Source organism: Macaca nemestrina, chromosome 5, assembly GCF_043159975.1.
Source record: "Macaca nemestrina isolate mMacNem1 chromosome 5, mMacNem.hap1, whole genome shotgun sequence".
NCBI classification, from domain to species: Eukaryota; Metazoa; Chordata; class Mammalia; order Primates; family Cercopithecidae; genus Macaca; species Macaca nemestrina.
The window spans coordinates 111,115,753-111,137,848 of NC_092129.1; the positions used below are offsets into that span (position 1 = coordinate 111,115,753).

The 22,096-nt window shown below is 38.3% G+C and overlaps 1 protein-coding gene across 5 annotated transcripts in view; it reads left to right on the forward strand.

Moving 5' to 3' along the window:
* The window catches only part of LOC105479442 (collagen type XII alpha 1 chain), a 128,401-nt gene extending 107,499 nt beyond the window's left edge, over window positions 1-20,902 (forward strand). For 2 of the 5 annotated variants that reach the window (XM_011737399.3, XM_011737401.3), the window contains 13 exons: window positions 507-593; window positions 1,992-2,045; window positions 3,102-3,197; window positions 3,729-3,782; window positions 4,139-4,192; window positions 8,451-8,504; window positions 9,950-10,021; window positions 13,633-13,668; window positions 13,766-13,832; window positions 14,840-15,028; window positions 15,980-16,048; window positions 17,494-17,664; window positions 18,676-20,902. In XM_011737399.3, the coding sequence (XP_011735701.2) occupies window positions 507-593; window positions 1,992-2,045; window positions 3,102-3,197; window positions 3,729-3,782; window positions 4,139-4,192; window positions 8,451-8,504; window positions 9,950-10,021; window positions 13,633-13,668; window positions 13,766-13,832; window positions 14,840-15,028; window positions 15,980-16,048; window positions 17,494-17,664; window positions 18,676-18,686 (1,014 nt within the window). In that variant the 3' untranslated portion in view covers window positions 18,687-20,902. Of the gene's footprint in view, window positions 1-506; window positions 594-1,991; window positions 2,046-3,101; window positions 3,198-3,728; window positions 3,783-4,138; window positions 4,193-8,450; window positions 8,505-9,949; window positions 10,022-11,146; window positions 11,166-13,632; window positions 13,669-13,765; window positions 13,833-14,839; window positions 15,029-15,979; window positions 16,049-17,493; window positions 17,665-18,675 lie in introns of those variants that run through there. The other 3 variants (XM_011737398.3, XM_011737400.3, XR_011623615.1) reach the window with 2 other exon arrangements.
* The last annotated feature ends 1,194 nt before the right edge of the window (window positions 20,903-22,096 follow it).

Sequence of the window (22,096 nt, forward strand, 5' to 3'; positions counted from 1 at the left end):
ACGAATTAACAATGACATATATACTATATTATTGAGTGAAAGTCCTAGGATGCATAACAAATCAGGGCAAAGGGATAGACAGTGATGGTAGCCCTCAGTGATAAGGGGAGATTTAAGCAGAGACCTGAATGAAGTGAGGGACAAAACAATGTGGCTAATGGAGAAAGAGGACAGAATTCTGGATTTTTTTTTTTTTCCAAATGGGAATTGATATTTGAGATACACAACAAGTCTCTAACACCGGATTAGAGGAAATTGGATTAAATTACCAGAGGTCTCAGTGGTCACGTAAACATTTCTTTGTCAGTGAGGTTTCCTAATGTAATGCCTAAAATAAAGACATAAAGGAGCACAGCAAGTTTCAACATAAGACTATTCATAATGATAAGTAAAATTATTTCTTTAAGTTGGGAAACAGACTTCCTTGTGCATGTAAGTGGGGGTGGGGATGGGAAGGCATTTTTTCCCTCTAAATTTAAAGGCAAATATTTTTTTCAAAATTGCAGAGAGATGAGGCAAAATGCCCTGCTTTTCCAAATTCTTGCACATGTACACAGGACAGCGTTGGACCTCCAGGACCTCCAGGCCCTGCAGTAAGGAAATTGAAATAGTTCCTCTGGTTTTTCCTTTGAAATCTTTAGAGTGATTATCTATTTGCTGGTATAGAGTCAGTAAAATGCTTCAGTTCATCCAGGTTTTCTAGGATAGAGCAAGCTAAATTGCAGACCATCTTTTTAGTATATTTAGACATCTGAAATGGAGTAAATCAGGAAGAATATTTGATTCTGGCATTTGACATATTTCTTCAGCCATGCAAGAATGATAATATTGGCTAGTCTTCAGGAGCTTTTTTCTTAAAGATGTGAAGCTGGATTTCCATCTGTAATTACATGACTGAAAATTCCTTACGTCTCCTGAAAGCTTCTTAAGTGTTTGGTACAAAGCCATAGTTGAGAGGCTGACTCAAGAACAACTTGTTGAGAACCTAGAACATGTGCACCTTATGTAGCAGATGTATCATGAGAATTACATAGAGAGAGGGTAATTAACACATGTGATATCATAAACTCTGGGTTTGGAATAACTTGAGTGAGAAGACTGTGACCAGATTTATTCGTTGGTTGGGAGGGAAGGCCAAGAAAGTGCAAGGCAAAACATTGAAGACTGCAGTGATAGAGTTCATTGATCAATGTGAAACCCCTTGATTTAGTCAATCCAGTATCTGATCTGGGCCAATTTTGAGGATAGCTCTAATCTCCATTGGCTTCTTTTAAGAAAATATGTAATTAACATAGGAAGAGCTCGGGGATTCACAGAACACCAAAACTTACTATCCCTGGGTCCTAGCAAATAATGTAGACTGATTTTAGGTTAATTACAAAGCAGCTCCTCATATATAGAATCAAAATGTCACTGGAATTACCATTCTTTTTTCTAGTAACAGTGATTTATATTTATAATCATGAAATTATATCCTGGATGTGACTTAGATGTTTTTGAGATGTTGGGATTTTTTCCCCTGTCATTGTGAGGTAACATGCTTGTATGTCACTATGATATTTATTTCCTCTTTGTTCAGTTGTTTCTGAATTCCTGTTAAGTACATGTTCTAATATTCTGAGAGAGTGAAGATATTCTTCTTTTTGCCCATCATTTTCCCTGAGGAATGTAATTCATATAAATCCAAAGCTCATTTTTCTCTTTATTGTATACAAGTAGTATGTTTGCTTTTCCCAGCAAACCTCAGATTTTGAAATGAAAACTTGAAATATGAAATATAATTTAAAAAATAAGATGCTCAGAATGTACAAAGTTTTGAAATTCTCTTGCCTTGCATATTTGTATGACATGAAATATTTGCTTCAATATTTTGAAAGCAACTGTAGAATATTAATTGTCTGGAGATTGCACTTTTTCTTGAAGCACTTTTTATGTATCAACTTCTTCCTGCTTTCCTATGTTCACACTAATATGTGCTCTATGTATTTTAGGGAGGGCCTGGTGCTAAAGGTCCCAGAGGTGAAAGAGGTATCAGTGGGGCAGTTGTAAGTATATTTTAGAGTGCATTTAAATTTTCATCTATATGCTGAAATCTGATTGTTCAAATTTTCACAAAGCGGGGATGTGATCTTGAGCAAGTCAGCTCAGGTTTAGTGTGCCTCAGGTAATGTAATTACCTCTGTCTTATCTCTGGATATCATAATGATGGATTAGACAAGCCAGAGAAAGAAATGCATAGGATGCATGTCATAGGTGTAACAATTACACATGGGGAAGCTGCAGAAGATCTTTAAGGGCTTGGCCGGAACATGGGGAAGCAGATGGGGTAACCACACCCCACAGGGAGCAGAGACCCTCTAGAGAGCTGGAGCCTGCTGGGAGTAGTTCTGCTGCTTCTTTTTTCACCAGTCTCAGAAAAGAAAATGCTGAGTGCTCACAAGGGGTCACCTGCCCCTTCTGCCAGCTCCACACTGGTTTTCTGTAAGACAACTCAAGCTTCTCAGGGGAATATTTTATGAAGACAATATGTAGTTTTTGGTCATAATATAATTAATGATAAAATAACCCCATTAGGAAAGGGCAAGATTAGAATGCTAACCCAGGCCTGACGCCAAGGTTGTGCCTTTTCCACCTAGACAGATCGCAAAAGAGCTCCAGCACAGGGCACCTCATCCATGGGCATCTTTTCTTTCCTTGCTTGATTTATATATCCTTTAGTCCCAGAAATAAGCTGAAGTCTAAGAGAAATGAGGACTAGCTTAAAATAAATCAAATCCAGTGAGACTTGAGCTTTTAATCTCATATAAGTCTATGAAAATTAATATATGAATGTTTTATATGCAATGTGTTTTATTTAAAAAATCTATTTCTAATAGGACTTTTATGGAAAGGAAGTGCTTTTGTGAATTTATTGCACTTTTCAATAGTAAAGGGAAGAAGGAAATTACATTAATAAATACATTCATAGATGTAGATTTCTGAAATGTTTACAAAGATTATATGATTGATGTCTTAGAGCTATGATGACAAGTGTCTGACTAAATGTCAGCACTGAAAAAGTATTACATTATTTGTGGTTGTCTCTCTCTTGTGTATTTTAGGGGCCCCCTGGTCCTCGTGGAGACATAGGTCCTCCAGGCCCCCAGGGTCCTCCAGGCCCTCAGGGACCCAATGGACTCTCTATTCCGGGAGAGCAAGTAAGCATAAAGCCTTTCTGCATTAAATAAGAATGGTGGATAAACATTTAGTTAAATGAATCTTTTCTACATTTTGCCAAATCAAATGTTTTCTCAGATAGTTCAACAAGGTTAGTCACCAAGATAGTAGTCACTATGATGACTGTTATTTTAGATATGTAAATAGACTATGTAATAATATAAAACTGTGTAGAAAAAATTACTGCTACTTATTTGACTTCATTAAACATTTTCTTATAAGTAATGTAGATATCGCCTATGTTAAACTGTATTCTTTTATGGCAAGTATAATATCCCATAATTATATAAAATTATCCCATAACATTGTAAGTAGAAATTATAACACAGCACTTGTAGTTTAAAAAATGAGCACTAATTCAAAAAAGGTTTATTCATCTCCTTTCAAAAATACCCTTCTGTGCTCATTCTGGATTTATGAAGTGATGAAGATTTTGTAAGTGACTCATGTCTTCCTTTTTAACTTAATCTCTGTGAAATGCCTGAGAACTGTTTTCCCATTGCTCACTCTAGGGTCGCCAAGGGACGAAAGGTGATGCTGGAGAGCCAGGACTTCCAGGCCGAACAGTGAGTTGGTCTCTAAGTTGCCTTTTCTTCCCCCTGTCATGCGTTATTTGAAAATTTCCCTTTGTAGTGCCTCAAAAGGTGAACCCAGGTTAAGTAGCAAAGCGGAAGCCTGGATATGTGTTTCACCTTATTTCCATTTCATATCCTGGTCTTAGCCTTCAAGTTGGTGCTGTTCAATTCAGGTATCTGCTCGTTGACTGAGCATCTCCTGTATGCTTGGCAATGTGCTTGACTCTGTTCTCCAGTTTCTTTTCAGAGTCTCTGGAATTAAAAAAACATTTTGGAAAAGAGCAAGGATTCTCTCCCACACAGGAAGTATATTATAATGTTTCACTTGTTTGTTTCCTTCTGTGCAGGGAACTCCAGGGTTACCTGGCCCACCGGGACCAATGGGACCTCCAGGAGATAGAGTAAGTTTTCTTGGGCAGGCTATAATGATGTTGGAAATGATGTCACATGGTTGCCTATTAATTAAGAACCCTTCAAAATCCAGTTTGCAAGGCTGGTAATGAATCATGTATCTTGTGGAAAGCTGCAAAGCTAATGTCAGTGGACCACCCAACATCAGATCAATCTCAAGGTCTTTGAAATAAAATGGTGGGACTCTAGGGGAGTCTTTGAAATTTTAATTTTCAGAAAATTTCTTACTGTATCATATTCATAAAAAGAAGTCCAGAAAAGGAGTTTTAACTGATTAAAAAGAGATTTAAGAATCTCAGCAAATTGTTTTAAATCTTAAAATTAAAATCTTAGTTATGAGGCAGCTTTTCTGTAACCATGAGGGTAGCCTTGACTCCCGTAGCACTTTCTACAAACTCAAGACATCCTGTCTACACCTTTAGAACTCAGATACCACTTCTAGGCCTTGATGGTGGGGTAGACAGCTGGTATTTAGTAGGAACTTTTCCTATTGGTAGCAGCTTTCAGGTTTGGTTTTGACTTAGCACGAAAGCAGTACAGGAAGCCCAGTCTTCTCTAGGATAAGTTAATGAGAAGCATGGTGAACATGACCTCTATGCTCTATTCATCAATGATGTGAAACATTTGGTTCCACAGGAGACCACAAATGCTTTAATAAAAAGAACCCAGAAATTTTAAGAGTTTCGCAAAACAAAGGAACTAATGACTTTTCAGCATCTTATGGTTCCAAAAATAGTCTGAGAGTAGTTTGTATTTTGATTAATCAATCTAGTTAAAATATATGACTAGCAGCAGGATCTGAGGAAGCCAGTACTGTAACAGCTGTCACTAAACATAGATCTATTAGCCTTAACACCTCCAAGACACCGCTGGGCAGAGGCAGGCCATTCAGAGGGAGCAAAGATTTGCCCTAAGATAATACAAAATGGTAGATGATATGCCAGTGAACTTTATTTGTTCCCATGCCTCCTTTTGAGTTTGGGGGAGAGATACGACAGAGGTCAAAGAGAAAACTATTTTCTGGGATATGGGATGTGGAGGTAGTTCTGATATATACATCTTCTGACTCTTTTGAGACTGGCACGTTAGGTTTTTTTTTTTTTAATTCTTATTTTACAATAAAGGACAACAGTGAGAGTACAAGAGTGACAAGTCAGTCTTCTTTATTAGAAAGTAAACCCCAGAATATTGCGGTTGAGAAGTGGCGATGGGCTGACTTGCTTGCTGCTGCTATGACTGAAACTTTGTGCCCATCACATCCACCCCAATGTGGGCTTCATGCAGATACACGGCGGGGTCCCTAGCATACTTCCCAGCAGCACTGCCTTTCTGGACTGGCGCTCAGACAGACATCACCATCAGGCAGCGTCACTGCATCCTTGAAAAGTAAGGGACTGGAAGGGACTGTGCTCTTCCGTTCTCAAATTCTAGTCTGTGTCCAGCTTTGTGGTGAGGCCACCCTGGGATGAGGGCAAGAGAACTTTTCAGGATACTGTTCTCCCTTTTCCTTCACAGCCTGTGTACCTCCCTACTGCTTAGTAAACGACCACTAATGCAAAAAGGAGGGTGCATAGCTGGTGGGGCATCAACAATTTTAGAAAGTTAGAGAGATGGGAATCTCAGCTGAAACAAAACAAAACTTGAACTCAGTAGTGGAAGTGAAGAGAAGGAAGCACAAGAGATCAAGGCCAAGAGTTGTGGTGAGGAATGAAGAATTTGTTAGCAGGATCAAGTAGGGAGAAACAAGATACAGAGATTGTCTTCCGCACAGACGATTTTTGAAATGAGGCACAGTATTGGGGGCTATTAGAAAGTAACCAAAGAACCACATATACAGGTATCTGTACATGTGTATCTATGAAAATGGTCATCGGTCTTCTCAGCCACCCTCACATGGGTAGAAGTGGAAATAACTGCTGCGGCTTGCACCAAAATTGAAGAATAAAATGAAATTGTGGTACGAAGTTCTGCAGATGGCATAATGGGTAGCCTTTTTGAGTACTTCACAATAAATCTTCTTCAGTCCAATTTAGGAATATGTTTCCTCTAAAAGGAAATGGTTGATCAGAAAGTTCTTAGACTGACTAAAGGGGGATTAATTATTTAGAAATATGATACTTACCATAAAAAATGAAAAAGAGCATCCTATATAGTTGGAGAAACTTGGGTAGAAGAAATTTTATTCAAATTGTCCAAGTAATATTATAGGGAATTTTTTTCTTAAGTGGCCATTAGAAGTGATACGGATGTTACATCAGATAGGGTTAGGATCTGTTTTTTGTTAGTCAGGCCTAGATCTTCCAGCAAACAGCTGAAATCTTATCTCTAAAAGTTTCTGAAAAAAGTCTTTTTTTGGGGGGGAAGTGGAATATTTCCAACAAAGTAAAAAGAATAATTTAAACTTCTATTGTAAAGTCAATGCACTAATAAAAAGTGTGGATACTTAATTCGGGAAGAGATCCAAATTGTTGACTTTTGTGAAAATCCAAGAATATGGATGAAACGATTACTTTCACACTCTGCAGAAAATGAGACAAAAATCTCTGACAGAGGAATGCAACATCTCTAAAAAATGACCTGACTCAGAAATCCTCGGCTGGATTTCAGAGATCTGCTGTTGAGAGTGAATGCTAACTGGGTAGCAGGATGACTCATTCCAGGCGAAAGTCATTTGGCACTGTACAGAGAGAGAAAAAAATAACATATAAATGCGGGCGCACGAGCCAGAGATCAAGCCTGTGGGGAGATGTGCTCTATTCCTGCCTAGTGAACTGACGCTGAGGCAGTTCTGGCCTTTGTGTGTGATGAAGAGAGACAGACCACTGCAAAAATTAACTGCTTATTATCAGGATTGAGGATTTCCTCTCTTTTGAGTGGAGGGCAGTTAAGACAGCTTTGCCTCTGTTTTTTTTTTTTTTTTTGAAACAGGGTCCCACTCTGTCACCCAGGCTGGAGTGCAGTGGTGATCATGGCTCACTGCAGCCCTGACCTCTTGGGCTCAAGTGATCCTTCCACCTCAGCCTCCCAAGTAGCTGGGGCCACAGGTGTGTGCCACCATGCTTGGCTATTTTTTTTTCTTTCACTTTTCTTTTAGTGACAGGGTCTCCTTATGTTGCTCAGGCTGGTCTTCAACTCCTGGGCTTAAGTAATCCTCCTGCCTTGGAGGCATGAGCTATTGCACCCAGTCTAGCTTTGCCTCTTTTGAGAGAGGAAGAAAGAAATTCACCAGGAGTGGAGACATAAGTAGTCCTGCTCTAGCTGTCTGACAATTGCTCAGGGAATGAGGAAGGGAGTTTTCTAATTGGGTGATCAGGATTTTCCATACAGACTTCTCTATGTCTGTATGCATGGCAGGGCATGAAGACTTGAGAGCATATGTTAAAATAATTTTATTATTTATGTTTAATATATATTCTTAGATAAGGGGGAGTTTAAATGTATAGTAAACATTCATGTTAAATATTTACTGCAGAGCTTAATATTTGCATATTTGGTAAAGGAATGTTTTATAAAGTTTGATGATTCCATCTTAAGGAAATTTTAGGCTTTAGAACATGATGTATTGACCAGTACATATTATAAATATTCTATTAAATATATGGCTAAAATATCCGGAAGCTGTGATAAAAGCAATAGGGAGGATTTCTTACTGTTTTGTTGAGGGTAAAGGGTGCTGATATGATGGAAGAGAATGAAGGCGTGGAGAATTCACCAAAGGGAAAAATGAATTTCTAAGTTGAGAGTCCAATTCCCAGCAGACAAAGGAAGACTCTGCCACCATCATATCATCTTTTATGATACCACTTGCTTTTCTCAGCAACTTTCCTTTCCTCTCACCTGCATCATTCCTGGGCCAACCTGTGGACATTGATTTTTCCATAGAATGTATAAATCTTCCTTTAGACTTCTTTATGCTATTACAAAAGAAAAAAAATCTTCATGAAGGGAATCTGCCTTCCTGAGAGAAGATTAGTTTGGCTCTTAAAATTGTTTTATTTATAACTATACAAGTGAATGAGCATAGAAGTTAATTATTCAGTAAAAGGCATAAGTTAAATTGAAAATATTTTTTTTCTTTCTTTTTTTGTTTCTTTTGCTTTTTGCCTTCATATTGAAAGCTCACCTGCCAAACAGCACGTTGGGCTAAATCCTTCTCTTCAGCCTTCAGCTTTAGCAACTTGTTTAGCATCTTTTCTTTTCACTTGCTCATGACCTCCCTAACTGTAATTACTTTCATTTTTACAATAGGGCTTCACTGGAAAAGACGGTGCAATGGGACCCAGGGGCCCACCGGGGCCACCGGTAAGAACTAAATGTGTTTCAGTTTTGTGCCTTTCACCCCGACCCTCTCACTCCATTTTGCTAGAGAAGAGCCAGGTAACCTGCTTTTGAAGCACATTCAATCTGTGCTGTGGAGTATATCATTGAGGGAAATGTGTTTTTATTTACCTACATCAAAATGTGCTAGAGAAAACAGATGTGTTAAAATATGGAATCTTTCTGTTTAATCAAGTTACACTTGAGAAAAAGAAAAAAAAAATCCCTAACTAACTAGCTACTAGCTGGTTGGTGCCTCAGTTTCTTCATCCCTACATTGAGTGGTTGGGTTTTATAACCTCAGTGGTTCAGTTATTTCCCGTTACAGAATTTTAAGAATCTGTGGCTATAACATTTAAAATTTAAGAACATTTATTATTGAACAGCCATCAGTTGTTCTGAGGAAGTCAGTTTTATCTACAACTAAAAAGGTCTTCAACTTAAGATATTGGGAAAAATACTTAAATTAATGATTTTGAAACTGCCATCTGTATACTTGCATCCAGGTGAGATCCCAGTAAAATTGTTTGAGGTGATGGATAGCCTCCATGTCTGTGTGGCAGGATATGAAGACTAAAGAGCATATGTTAAAATAATTGTATCATTTATGTTTCAAATATAGATCTTTAGGTAATGGGGGATTTAAATGCACAGCAAACTTTCATGTTAAGTGTTTACTGTAGAGATTAACACTTGCGTAATCAATGGAGTAAAGGATTGCTTGACAAAATCTGAACATTCCATGTTAAGAAAATTTTAGGCTTTAGAACATGACGTATTGGCCAGTACATATTATAAATATTCTATTAAATATAGGACCAAAATGTCTGGAAGCTGTGGTAAAAGCAACAGGGAGAAAATCTTATGATTTTGGTGGGGTTAAGGGTGCTGACATGATGGAAGGGAATGAAAGTGTGGAGAATGCTCCAAAGGGAAAAATGAATTTCTAAGCTGAGAGTGCAATTCTCAGCAGACAAGAGAAGACTCTACCGCCATGGTGCCCAACTTAGCACAAAACCGGCCACCTTCTTAATTCTTCTCCAGCCCAAATTTTCAACTTCTGTGTTTTGAAGGATTGTCTGGTCTTGTAGTAGGAAACTTTAAAAAAAAGGGAATTGCTTTCTGCAAATCCACTTTGTAACCAATTTACTAGGATCACAGTCTTAAATTGTGAAACTGATTGTATACGTATGCATGTATTTTTCAACTGGTCTCAAAATATATTTTAAAACTATATAGTCCATAAGGATTGCACTGTAATTGTCAAGAGTTTTTTATTTCATGTTATCTTAAAATTTGGTTTTATTCTTCCTGAATGTGTAATTATGAGTTGTTTCATTTAAACGCTTTTAAAACAAGCTGTATTCATTTTCTTTAGATGGGATTTTCTCTTTGTCATAACAGTCCCCTTCCCTCTCCATGTGTTGTAGGGAAGCCCAGGCTCCCCGGGAGTCACAGGACCAAGTGGGAAGCCAGGAAAACCTGGAGATCATGGCAGACCAGTAAGTGGACAGCTTGCATGTATACTGACAGTCATTTCACTGTGGAAATAAATAATGAGAACTGCAAGCCTTTGTCATATTTAGGTTACCTCTGCTGTAATGTGTTTGAAGCATTTGTTGAAACCATGCTAAACTCATGGATTTGACTTGGTACCAGTTCTAAATTTTTCTCTCTGGGTTGTTATAATATTCTGGGATGAAAATTGTGGTCACTGGGTTTCTTTAAAAGGAGAATGGGATTATGAGCCAAGACACATATTTCTGCACTGTATAAACACTCAGAGCTGGGTCAGCAAAATGATTCTTTTTACTTAGGAGTGGTATGCTGCTTAAGATGGAAAATACATGATGATGGTGTACAGCGCCTCCATCCCTAGCTTGCTAATATTAACCCTTTTGTGGCATTATCCAGCTTTCCATTTGTTCTTTTCTATCTAATTGAGGAGGCTAGAACATCAGAACCAGAATTAAAGTTATTTATTAACTTTAATTGATCATTTTACTTTTTAAATACTGTCCTGCCCCAGTTTATACCCCATTTAACTTTCTCTTATGCAGATATTTTGGTTAAAATAGTAGTTGAGATAGTAGTACACATATTTGGTATTTCCAAATTAGTATCTCCAAAACTGAATTTGAAGTGTCTAAAATATCCACAATTATTTGTAATGACTGTTGGGCTGCATATTTTTTATGAACTTTTCCTTTTTTGTGTTTATGAAGTGTGAATTTATTTAAGCATTTTTTTGTCTGAATAGCATCCTGAAATATAAAAATTTATCTTAAAGACAATTAAGTCCAACTATTAGCAGTGACAAAAATTTATCAGGGCTTTTCTCTGGACAGAATTTCTCCTTTTTAAAGTATTGTTCAAATTACACAAACCCAAGTTTAAAAAAAGTAATTTCAGACAGACTTCGGATTGGACATTTATGTGATAGGGCTTGCCTTGTATGGTTCATAAAATTAAGCAAGCAACATAAAGATAGAAGGACTCCTGGTATATTAGTTTTAAAAGAATGACAAAAGCCGCAATTACGTTTGCACCAACCTAAATACTTTAAAATCTGTGTGTACTCTAGCATGTGACTTTATTACTCTCTTTTCCTCAATGGATCATGGTAGAAACTTTGCAAGAGCAATTGTAAGTATATGAAACTTTTCTACCCATTCAGCATTTCATTTTGTTTTACTATGACCTCAATAGTGTCTTATATAAGAATATTACTCATATAATTGATGGCTGTGGCTAGACGCCTAAAAGAAATGTCTACAGCTATTACTTGAAATATGATCTCTAAATATTGGAAATAAAGATGATGTCTACAAATCGTGAACAATAGGACAATCTCAGGGTGCCAATAAATTAAAAATCACATCAGAACAATCTCAAAATAGCAGTAAATGTAAAAAATCCTGCACTTGCAAAATGCTCCAAATACAATAATATTAGTGTTTCCACAAAAATCTAATACTTTTGGCAAGGAAATAGACAACTCCAGTTTTTCTTATGATAATTATAATTTGGTATACATTTATTTAGATCCCAGCACTTTCCCTTTTCTCCTTCATTTTCCTCGTCCTTCAAAAGTAGCAAATTTCCTCTCTTTTTCTTCTCTATTTTATCTTACCTTCCTCTTATTTATGAAACCAAACATAGCAGATAGGTATATATAGGTCTTAGCAGAGAGCTTGGCTTAATCATTGTTAGCTTATGTCATTAGCTATTATAATCAGTTGATATCTTCTTGCTAACTTATAATACTTGATATTCTATAGGAGATGTTTCCATGAGGTGTTCATAGAATACTTCATTAATAAACACGTATTGGTTTAGTGCCTATAATATGCTAGCCAGTGTTCTAGGGTCAGGTGATATAACAGCAAACAAGACAAAGTTCTTGCCTTCATAGACATTCTGAGGGGGGGCGGATATAGACAAAACCATGTAAATATAGGTTCCCATGATAATAAGTATCATGAAGAAGCAAGAAACAGAGTAAAGGGTTAGAGAATGATTGTGCTGGTGGGAAGGCAGCTATTTTGGATACAGTCATCCAGGAACCTCTCTGACGAGGTGACATTGGGATGAAATGAGGGAGAAAGCTATTTGATCTATGGAAAGAGGGTTTCAGCCAGAGGAAACAGCATGAATGAAAGCCCTGGCTGAGGAATGGGTCTGACATATGAAAGGAACATCTAACAGGTCTGGGTACCAAAGTGAAGGGGGTTAAATGGAGAGGGATACAATATCAGGTCAGATAGCTAGGCATAGATGATCATGTGGACCATGTAGCCCATGATAAGGAATTATTATTTTCCTCTAAGTGTGATGGGAATGGGATGGAAGGCTCTTAGAGTCAAAGGAGTGATATGATCTAATTTTTCTTTAAAAAATATCATTCTGGTTTTTGTGTGGAGAATAGACTATAAAGTAGCAAAATGGGGAGCAGGGAGAGCAGTTAGGAGGCTATTGGAGTAGTTTCAGGCAAGAGTCTTGGTTTGGACTGCGGTGGTTTCCATGGAGACGGTGAGAAGTGGTTTGGTATGGGATATTACCTGATTTGTCAATGATTTAGATGTTCCTTCGGTGATAGCAGTTGGCAGCCTGGAAATATATTACCGAAAGACAAAAACTTGCTGTATTCTAAGGAAAACTTTTCCAATATCTCTTATGGTGAGAGGCTTATGACAGTGTAGGGCCAAATATTCTATGCTTGTATTTAGATGTAGGATCATTTAGATTGACTTATTCATTAAGAGAGAAACCCAGTTTCTTTTCTTTTTTATTGTAGAATTTTTTTGTTATTATACTTTAAGTTCTGGGGTACATGTACAGAATGTGCAGGTTTGTTACATAGGTATACATGTGCCATGGTGGTTTGCTGCAGCCATCAACCCATCACCTACAATAGGTATGTCTCCTAATGTTATCCCTCCCGTAACCCCTGATTCCCTGACAGGCCCTGGTGTGTGATGTTCCCCTCCCTGTGTCCATGTGTTCTCATTGTTCAGCTCCCACTTATGAGTGAGAACATGCAGTGTTTGGTTTTCTGTTCTTGTGATAGTTTGCTGAGAATGATGGTTTCCAGCTTCAATCCAGTTTCTTTCATCTCAAATGTACAAAGAATCACTCGATGAAGTTAAGGGATATATATTGAGCTAAGTAGCTCACAAAAGCCTGCTGGTTCTTAGTGAGACTGAATGGAGACTAATCTCATGGACGTTCCACAATAACCAGCTGAGATAACCAACCATGATGATACAAAGCAAAGTATGGCAACACAAGGGCAATCTTCATATGTATTTTAGTTCCATATGTATCGTGAATTGCATTGTAAAAAGTGTGCATGGTCCATAACTTTTACAATTGTGACCACAAAATTCACATCTGTCCACTGTTTTGGAGGTGCTTCAGAGACAGAGAGAGAGAGAGATTAGATTCCTTTTTATAGAAAAGCAGAATGTGAGTAACATGGATATAAATGTGATGTGTCATTTTGCTAATGCTTTAGAAAACAGAACTTGTTCTCTTTCATCATTATGTGCATTCATGCATCATTTTAGAGTATGTTTGTCAGTTTCTAATGTATGCAATTCATATTTTTCAGGGTCCATCTGGGTTGAAAGGAGAAAAAGGTGATAGGGTATGTATTTTTTTAAAAAATCTTACGTTTGTGTGTTAAATATTGAAGTCTGAAATTATAGAACTAATATGCTAATCATTCTCATTAATTTAACAAGGGAGACATTGCTTCCCAGAACATGATGCGAGCAGTTGCAAGACAAGTCTGTGAACAATTGATAAGTGGTAATGTTTCTTTTCTTTTTACTGTGTGAATTGTTTGAAAATTAATTGCAGAAAATGCAGAGTTTGGGTCATAAAGTTTCTAAAGAGATAGATTTCTCTTTCATTTTGATAAGCTCTTGTTTTTATACATTGTCAGTTTTGCATCTGCTTAAAGGTGATATTTTAAAGATTGTCACTAAGATAAAATAATAACCCAAGGTACAATAATAGCAGCAAATTTAAGTTCTAAGACATTGGATATTTTAAGTTATGACCTTTAAGTCGTTTTATGACCTTAAGGAAGGGGCTCACGAAGATTAATTTGATCAGTGAAAGTTGTTTTTGGTAGGAAACTCTGGCCTCTCTGTTTTTCACAGGCTCTTCTTATTCTATAAGGCCTGTTAAGTAATGAAGCTCAGTACCTGCAGACTGGTGTGGGCCTTAAATCCAGAACTCGCTCTTTGAGAAGGCTTAATCAATGTTTTTCATTGTGTGGTACTGAGGAACACCTGCCTTGGAATCACCTATGTTGCTTGTTAGAAGTGAGAGTTCCTGCACCATGTCCTAAGCTAAGTGAATCATTGTCTTTGGAGATAAGGCCCAGAAATCCAGATTTTTCAAGTTGCCCCACAGGCAATTCCAGTTTGCACTGAAACCTGATTATCATTGCCTTAGATATACAGACAATTGTAGAATTATCTAATTATAAAAAAGGTTTTCTTTTGAGTGATGTCACCTGGCAAACCTCAAGACTTTATTTCAGAGCCATATTAAACTTTAACAACTTTTTATATTTGTAGTAGTGTTTGTGGCTTATAGGTCAGCATTTTGTGGAAACAATAATTTATCAGGGACTATTTTGTCCTGGATGATTAGACTGTCTTAATTTTATTTTTAGGATTCTAATTAGATTGTTTCCTGGAAGGGGTGCAGAATGGAGATGGATTTCACTAGACACTAAAACAGTTTCACTCTCTCATCCCTCCTTTATTGCATTTCTTACTAACAAGCCTTATTTCTGCTTGTAGGTCAGATGAACAGATTCAATCAGATGCTGAATCAGATTCCAAATGATTACCACTCCAGTCGCAACCAGCCAGGCCCGCCGGGTCCACCGGGACCTCCTGGCAGCGCAGGAGCCAGAGGAGAACCTGGACCTGGGGGGCGGCCAGGCTTCCCGGGCACACCAGGGATGCAGGGACCCCCTGGGGAACGAGGTAGGCATTTCTGGCTTCTGTATTGCGATAAAGGAAGGAATTTGCAAACGTAGGAGCTGGGACAGGTTGAGGGTGTCTGGAAGGTGACCTAGGCAAACTACTTTCACTAGTCTTGTTTGGACAGCTTCCGAAGAGCTGTCAGGCAACTCACAGGCCATAGGGATCCATGTCTTAGAAAAATGGCATGTCTTTATCAGATCTCAGTTAATGCTATCAGATCTCAGATAATGCTATTTTCTGACTTTTGTTGTTGTTAATGGGAAAACCTCTATCTTGGCAATCTAAATCAGCTACCCAAATCTTATTACTCTCTGTGACCGTGGTAAGAGTCGAGCAGCAACTGAATGTTCTTAGGCAGCCCTAGAGTTTTAGATCTAACTTATTTTGGTTCCTTTATTCAGGGTCTGGCATTGGTCTTGTATGTTTGTTTGACTCTAATTTCATGGTGTAGATAAGTGCAGTTGGAGGAAAAGCAGAAAAATAGGACTATTTGATTCCAGATATTTCAGGACTCTGGGTACCCACTTTTGTCAAAGGAGTACTTAATATTCTAGAGAAAACCTACGTGTTTCTATAATTCTGCTGGTTTGGCTGCTGTGCTAATAGGGCTACTAAAGACAAAATACCTTTAATATGTTTTTCAATGAGATATTATAACTATTTCTTCAGGATGATTGTTCCTAGTTACTATTTAAAAATACATTAGACATGTTTGTTTACTTCAAATAATTTTTTCCCCTGCTTTGTAGCCAAATTTTTTCTCAGCCATGAATCTAGAATTACACAAATGTCTAGAAAGAACTTGGCTTAAAGAGTGAACTTCTGTGAAAAATTAGGTTCTGCTTCCACTAAGGAAATGAATTACTTGAATCAAATATTATCAGTTAAGATGAAAATTACATGTTTCCAGATAATTTCTCCCCTGTGCTTTCTCTTTCTCTCCTTCCTTAGGTTTGCCAGGAGAGAAAGGTGAAAGGGGTACTGGATCTCCAGGACCTCGGGGGCTGCCTGGACCCCCAGGTAGGTTTGCTAGTACGTTAAACAGGCAAAGAGTATCAACACTGAGAGGGCACACCGTCCCGAAGAGATTCACAACTTCATCCTGTTATTCTTTTTTTTTTTTTGAAACGGAGTCTTGCTCTGTTGCCCAGGCTGGAGTGCAGTGACTTGATCTCAGCTTACTGCAAGCTCTGCCTCCTGGGTTCACACTATTCTCCTGCCTCAGCCTCCCGAGTAGCTGATACTAGAGGTGCCCACCACCAAGCCCGCTAAATTTTTTGTATTTTTGGTAGAGTGTTAGCCAGGATGGTCTTGATCTCCCGACCTCGTGATCTGCCCGCCTCAGCCTCCCAAAGTGCTGGGATTACAGGCATGAGCCACCACTCCTGGCCAACTTCATCCTGTTACTAGAGCTTCAAGCATTCTTATTACCATGGCATATGTTTTAGCAAGAAGTTCAACCTCCATAACTTCATTTTCATGTTCCCTTTGTTAAAGAAATGAAAAGGTTATATTAGGCATTAACTATAACATTAATATATGATGAAATGAATTTTAGTGACACAAAGGGTTGCTATTGCCTCTCTCTCCTTCCCTCCTTCCTTCCCTCCTTCCCTTCCTTCCCTCCCTCCCTCCCTCCCTTCCCTCCCTCCCTCCCTCCCTTCCTTCCTTCCTTCCTTCCTTCCTTCCTTCCTTCCTTCCTTCCTTCCTTCCTTCCTTCCTTCCTTCCTTTTCTTTTCCTATTTTGTTTGACCTCATAGCCTTTAAAGATGGTTATATTTCCTGTTTTTTCCAGTAGTCTTCAATATGGGGCTATTAGACTGAGAAAACATAGCCTCACTAAAAGGCCTGAGATATTGGTAAATTTCATTCACTGTTCTCCCAAAGCATTTTTATATTTTGGAAAGGAATACTGGTTGTCTGATGCATTTTGTTTACTAGGTTGTAAATGATTTCTTTTTTCATTATAAGGCACATGATACCCTTGCAACCAAGGACAGCCCTGTGGCTAATCATTCCATTTATGTTAACTGTATTGATCCAGAAACAACATTGCTTCACATAGTCTGGAGGTGTGGAGCAGACACTGCCCTCTTTTGATGGCAGCTCAATGTGGCTGCCTAACAGAGCTGTTTCCTTCAGGTGCTCTTTTCTCTGTGAGGGTGGGAGCAAACTAAAGAACTCACTGATATCTCTGGTTTGGCTGAATTCTTATTAAAACAGATTTTCTGTGATAAAATACTTAAAGTAGTAGATTTTTGGCATTAACTCTGATGAGTCATTGGTAAGAAAGTTCCATCACACCTTGGTTCATATTGGGTATTTCTTAAGGAAACATTTTCTTACCATACAATAGTAAATTGTCTAATCTTGGGGTAGTAGAGGTGCCACTTAAAGTACTGGTTGCTACCTCAGGAGTTGTATTTGACAAGAGGGGAAATACATTTGTTTTAACTCCACACTAGGTCCACAAGGAGAATCCAGAACAGGTCCACCAGGGTCCACAGGTTCAAGAGGTCCCCCTGGCCCCCCTGGCCGTCCTGGAAACTCAGGTATCCGAGGACCCCCGGGTCCTCCTGGATACTGTGATTCGTCTCAGTGCGCCAGCATCCCATACAATGGGCAAGGCTATCCAGGTATGTTGTTGCCATTGTAGGAACTCCAATTCACCGGAAGTAAAGAACTTTATGGAAATGAAGTTCCTTAGGCTTGAAGGAAGGTTGATTTGAAGATGTCTTGAAGATAACAACTCTTTCAGTTCTGACTGTATATAGTAAGAGTGTTGGCTACCATAGCATACAACATTATTTCACTGTTAGGATTGAATTATTTTCTTTTTTTCCCGTTTCTGCATTTACCAAATCACATCATAAACCTCCCCTTATTTCTCTTGGAACTTCAATTGACTTTTTTTTTTTCTTTTCCCAAAGATTGGGAACAGGGATTTGTTAAACACAACTGTAAAATGCCAAGAATATGTATTTAAAAATTGTTTTGGAAATCTAATTTATAGGCAAACTATGTGATAATATGGTGTAGACGACTGAACATAGTTAACTGTCCCATACTAGCCATAGAATTAATACTTATAAAATATGGGACTTAATACTTGTTTTAAAAGATTGTTAATGAAATTCTAGTGTTTGACAATTGTAGAGGGCAGAAGTCTCCTATACCTGATTTTGTGGGATGTGAGGACTGGGGAGATACGCCAATCTGGAAATAAGATAGTCATGCTGTGGTCGATGGCTACCATTTCATTAGTGCACCCTCAAGCATCTTGCAAATTTTAAAAATGATACTGCTGTTTGATATGATTTGCTACTTTCAAATAGTGCATGAGTAGTTGAATATCTAAATATCTAAATATCTATATATCTATATATTTAAATGCATAATTACATATGACCAAAAGTAATAACAAATCTTAATGTATATTTCATGCAACCCATTCACAGAATTGCAATTTAATTCTTTATAAAATAAATTTAAATTACCACCTCCTTATGGGATGTGAGAATAACTAAAAATATATGGATATATATATATATATATACTTTAACCATTACATACGTAGATGGATGTGTATTTATATTTTTTACTTAGTCATTCAACTTTTAAAAACTATCATCTTTGACCTGTTTCAGGTTCCGGCTAACACATTTTCTAAGTCGCCAGTGCTGCTTACAGTTTGAATACATGAAAATCCTGTTTCTGAGATGTTTGCGCACGTGCTTATTAGGAAATGAGTCTGTATGGAAATCTCACCACAGATAATGGTTAACGAACCGGGTCGACATCACAAAGGAGGGTGGAGACTCTTTTTACTAACTTGAATGAGACAAAAGCAGTGGTGTCAGTTTATAAGCCTGATGCATTTCAGTAATAATGCAGAAAAACATTATTTTAAAAAAGTTCCAACACACAGCCATGAGGAGCCTCAGTTGTGAAAGAGGTGCATAATAAAACTACTAACCAGAGGAGACTATGCCATTTTAAGAAAAACAATTAACCTGGTTAAAGAGAAATGTCTTATGTAAATAATAAACTAATTGTGGCTTGTAAATGGTTTGTATGTGATCCTGTCGACTAAAATCACTTAACAATTCTACAATAAGCTTCTGCATCAAAGCCTGCCGCTTGCTCTATGCCGGAATAACACCAAATGGAATCTCCTTATCTCTTGCTTGTTAGCGATGTGTCTGATTCAGGGCATCTGGCTCTGTTACTTTTTTGTCCGTGTCCTCTCATTTGGGTTTTGTAACTGCAGTTTTCAAACCAAAGTTTAAAATCACCTTGTCTTCCTGTTTTGCTGTAGTCACTGGTGTTCCTCACCCACCAGCTGTAACTCAGTTAGCGTGAGGTACAGCCACAGAAGATGTCATGTACTGTATATTACCTGGTGATAGTTGCTTTTCACCCCCCGAGTTCAGTTTCTAGGAGCCAATAAAACTTTCCCTCACCTCCTCATCTTTCCAAGTTGTTCTTTGAATTGAGGAGTTTGAAGGCATGAACAGTTACTTGGGGATTTGTGAAAATCCTACTTAGGTACTGCGTTTACAGTTTTTTGGTCCAGTCTCTGACCCTTCCCAGGTATTTGTGCAATGATTGTATTTACTGCTGGATTTTTGAAGGTTGTTTTTTTTTTTTTTTTAAGACAGTGCCATTTCATTATTTGATTATCACCAAATTCTCTGGAAGTAATTGGGACATTGTAACTTATTTATAGTTATGAGATTAAGACTGGAGTGCCATCACCGCGGGTGATGATTTAGCTTTTGCTGTGTGTATGTGCCTTCCAAATCATGCCATAACTGTAATGTTGAATCGGACAGAGCCTTATGTGCCCGAGGGCGGGGCCTACCTGCCTGAGCGCGAGCCCTTCATCGTGCCGGTGGAGCCCGAGCGGACGGCGGAATATGAGGACTACGGCGCAGACGAGCCTGCAGAAGAGAGTCCTGAGCCCCGCGGGCGCTGGCGGCGCGCCCTGTCCCACGGACCCGGGCAGTGAACCAGAGACCACGCGCCGCGCCGCGAGGCTGGGGGGAGGTGTTGAAATTCTCATTTACAGGTCAGATAGGGCAGTGTACGTCTTTTCTGCGATGTTTCTTCCAGCGTTGCTCATCCTGGAGTACCCTTTCTGATTGTAGAGAACCTTGTTTCTGCAGGAAGCCTAGCTCCAAGCACGCAGTCTGTAGACATTTTTGCCTTTGCCCTTGAAATGCTTGCAAAACACTTTGTTCACAAAAGCTGCAAAGACAGAACATGCCGTGTGCCTTTAGTTAGCACAGCGGGCAGCCTCAGTGAAACTCTTAGGTAAAGCAGTAAGTTCTGGAACCCAGAGCTACTGAGTATTTCGAGCGGGCAGTTTATCTTTTGCTATACTTATCTGCAATTCAATTACACCACTATTCAAATAATTCCCCTCCTAAAACCAAAAAGGAGGGAAACGTCAACTCCATTGCAATTATTTATCTTCCTCTTCTATCTCTGTTATACACCGGGGCATAGAATGCTCGTATACATCTCTTTAACAACCACCAACCTTAAGCCATGTAGATGAAGTTAGTGCATCAACGGGATACAGTTCCATATTGCCTTAAACCTCCTTGTTTTAGACACACTAACATTTATGCCCAATTGCAGATTATTCTGCAGAGATGGAATTGCATGTTTGTGTTGTATATTTAGTATGAACTTTTTTCAGAATATAATATTTCTTAGTTATCAAAAGCAGTTGGAAAACGTTTGCAAGACTATGAATATAGAATTGCTGCTTTTATATTTTAACTGCAGATTGTGAATTTCACTGCCTTATATTATTTATTTCTGAAACAAAAGAGGCATTTTTCAATAAAACTACTGAAAATTTGACATGGCATGTTTCTTTCTTTGAAGGGCCTTTTGGACTGCCTCAAGTGGTTGTTACAACAAACAAGTTCATATCCTTGGATACGGTTACAAATCTTGCTAATACTATTAAATTATGCTAAATAACTTTAGATTTTTAATGATACGGTGAAGTCATAGAAAGAGAGTGGTGAGAGCCTTAAAAAGCCCAACAGATTCCAAAGGCTTTATTAGGAATATAGAGGATGTGTGGGTTGGTGGAAAAACAACTACGTATCCAAGGAGACGCCAAACAACCAAATAATCTCTAATAACCCACATGATTTCACATGCATTTAATCACTTTTCTATACCATACTTAACCCAAAAGCGTGTTTAATTGCTAGAAGGAAAATTCCTTAACGGAAAATTTTACATTTAGCGATGCCTTCCTTTTCCGCTTACAAATGCAATAAAACCATTCTAAATATCAAGAAAAACAATGTAAATGTCGGTTTGAAAGAACCAATATCAATTGAAGAGAGAGGAGTAGTGATAGGAAGTTTTCCACAGAGCAAAACATCTGAATTAAATACCTCCTGGAGATGAGGATCAAAACGAACAGATGATACATGAATGCATTACATTTAGGAGGCATCAAGCAGGTTGCTAAACTCAATAGCATTCACTTGTAATTCCCAACACGTGCACTTTTAAAGCTAACAGGTACTACCAAGACTATCCTAGTTCAACCCAGTTCTTTTGCTTTGCTGGGAAGAAACAGACTGCTAATTAATATCAGAACAAGATTAAGACTCTGGGCCTTGTGATTCTTAATCTAGTTTATCACTAGATGGCCTCCCCCACTCCCATCTTACTCTCTGAGCAGGAGTTTTCAAACTTCCAAGTTCTATCAATTTATTTTGATTAGTTTCTGATTCACTGGGGATTCTGACGCTCCTTGATGAAGAACATGTGTATCAAGAGCCTGACGATGGGTGGGTCCTCAGCCGCTGACCCCATGGAGTCCCAGGGCCACGTGGATTCAAGGCATAAAGAAATTGTACTTTCTCTCATTGGCTAGATGTGGGTTTGATTCTTCATATTGGCAATGCACTGATTAACCACTTTCTATTCTGTTCTGAGAACTCGGGGCTGAGGCAATCCAAACCAGGGACTAAGCACAAAATTAATAACTAGGTGAGATGCTTGTTGTGATGTTTATTTTCATAGTATATT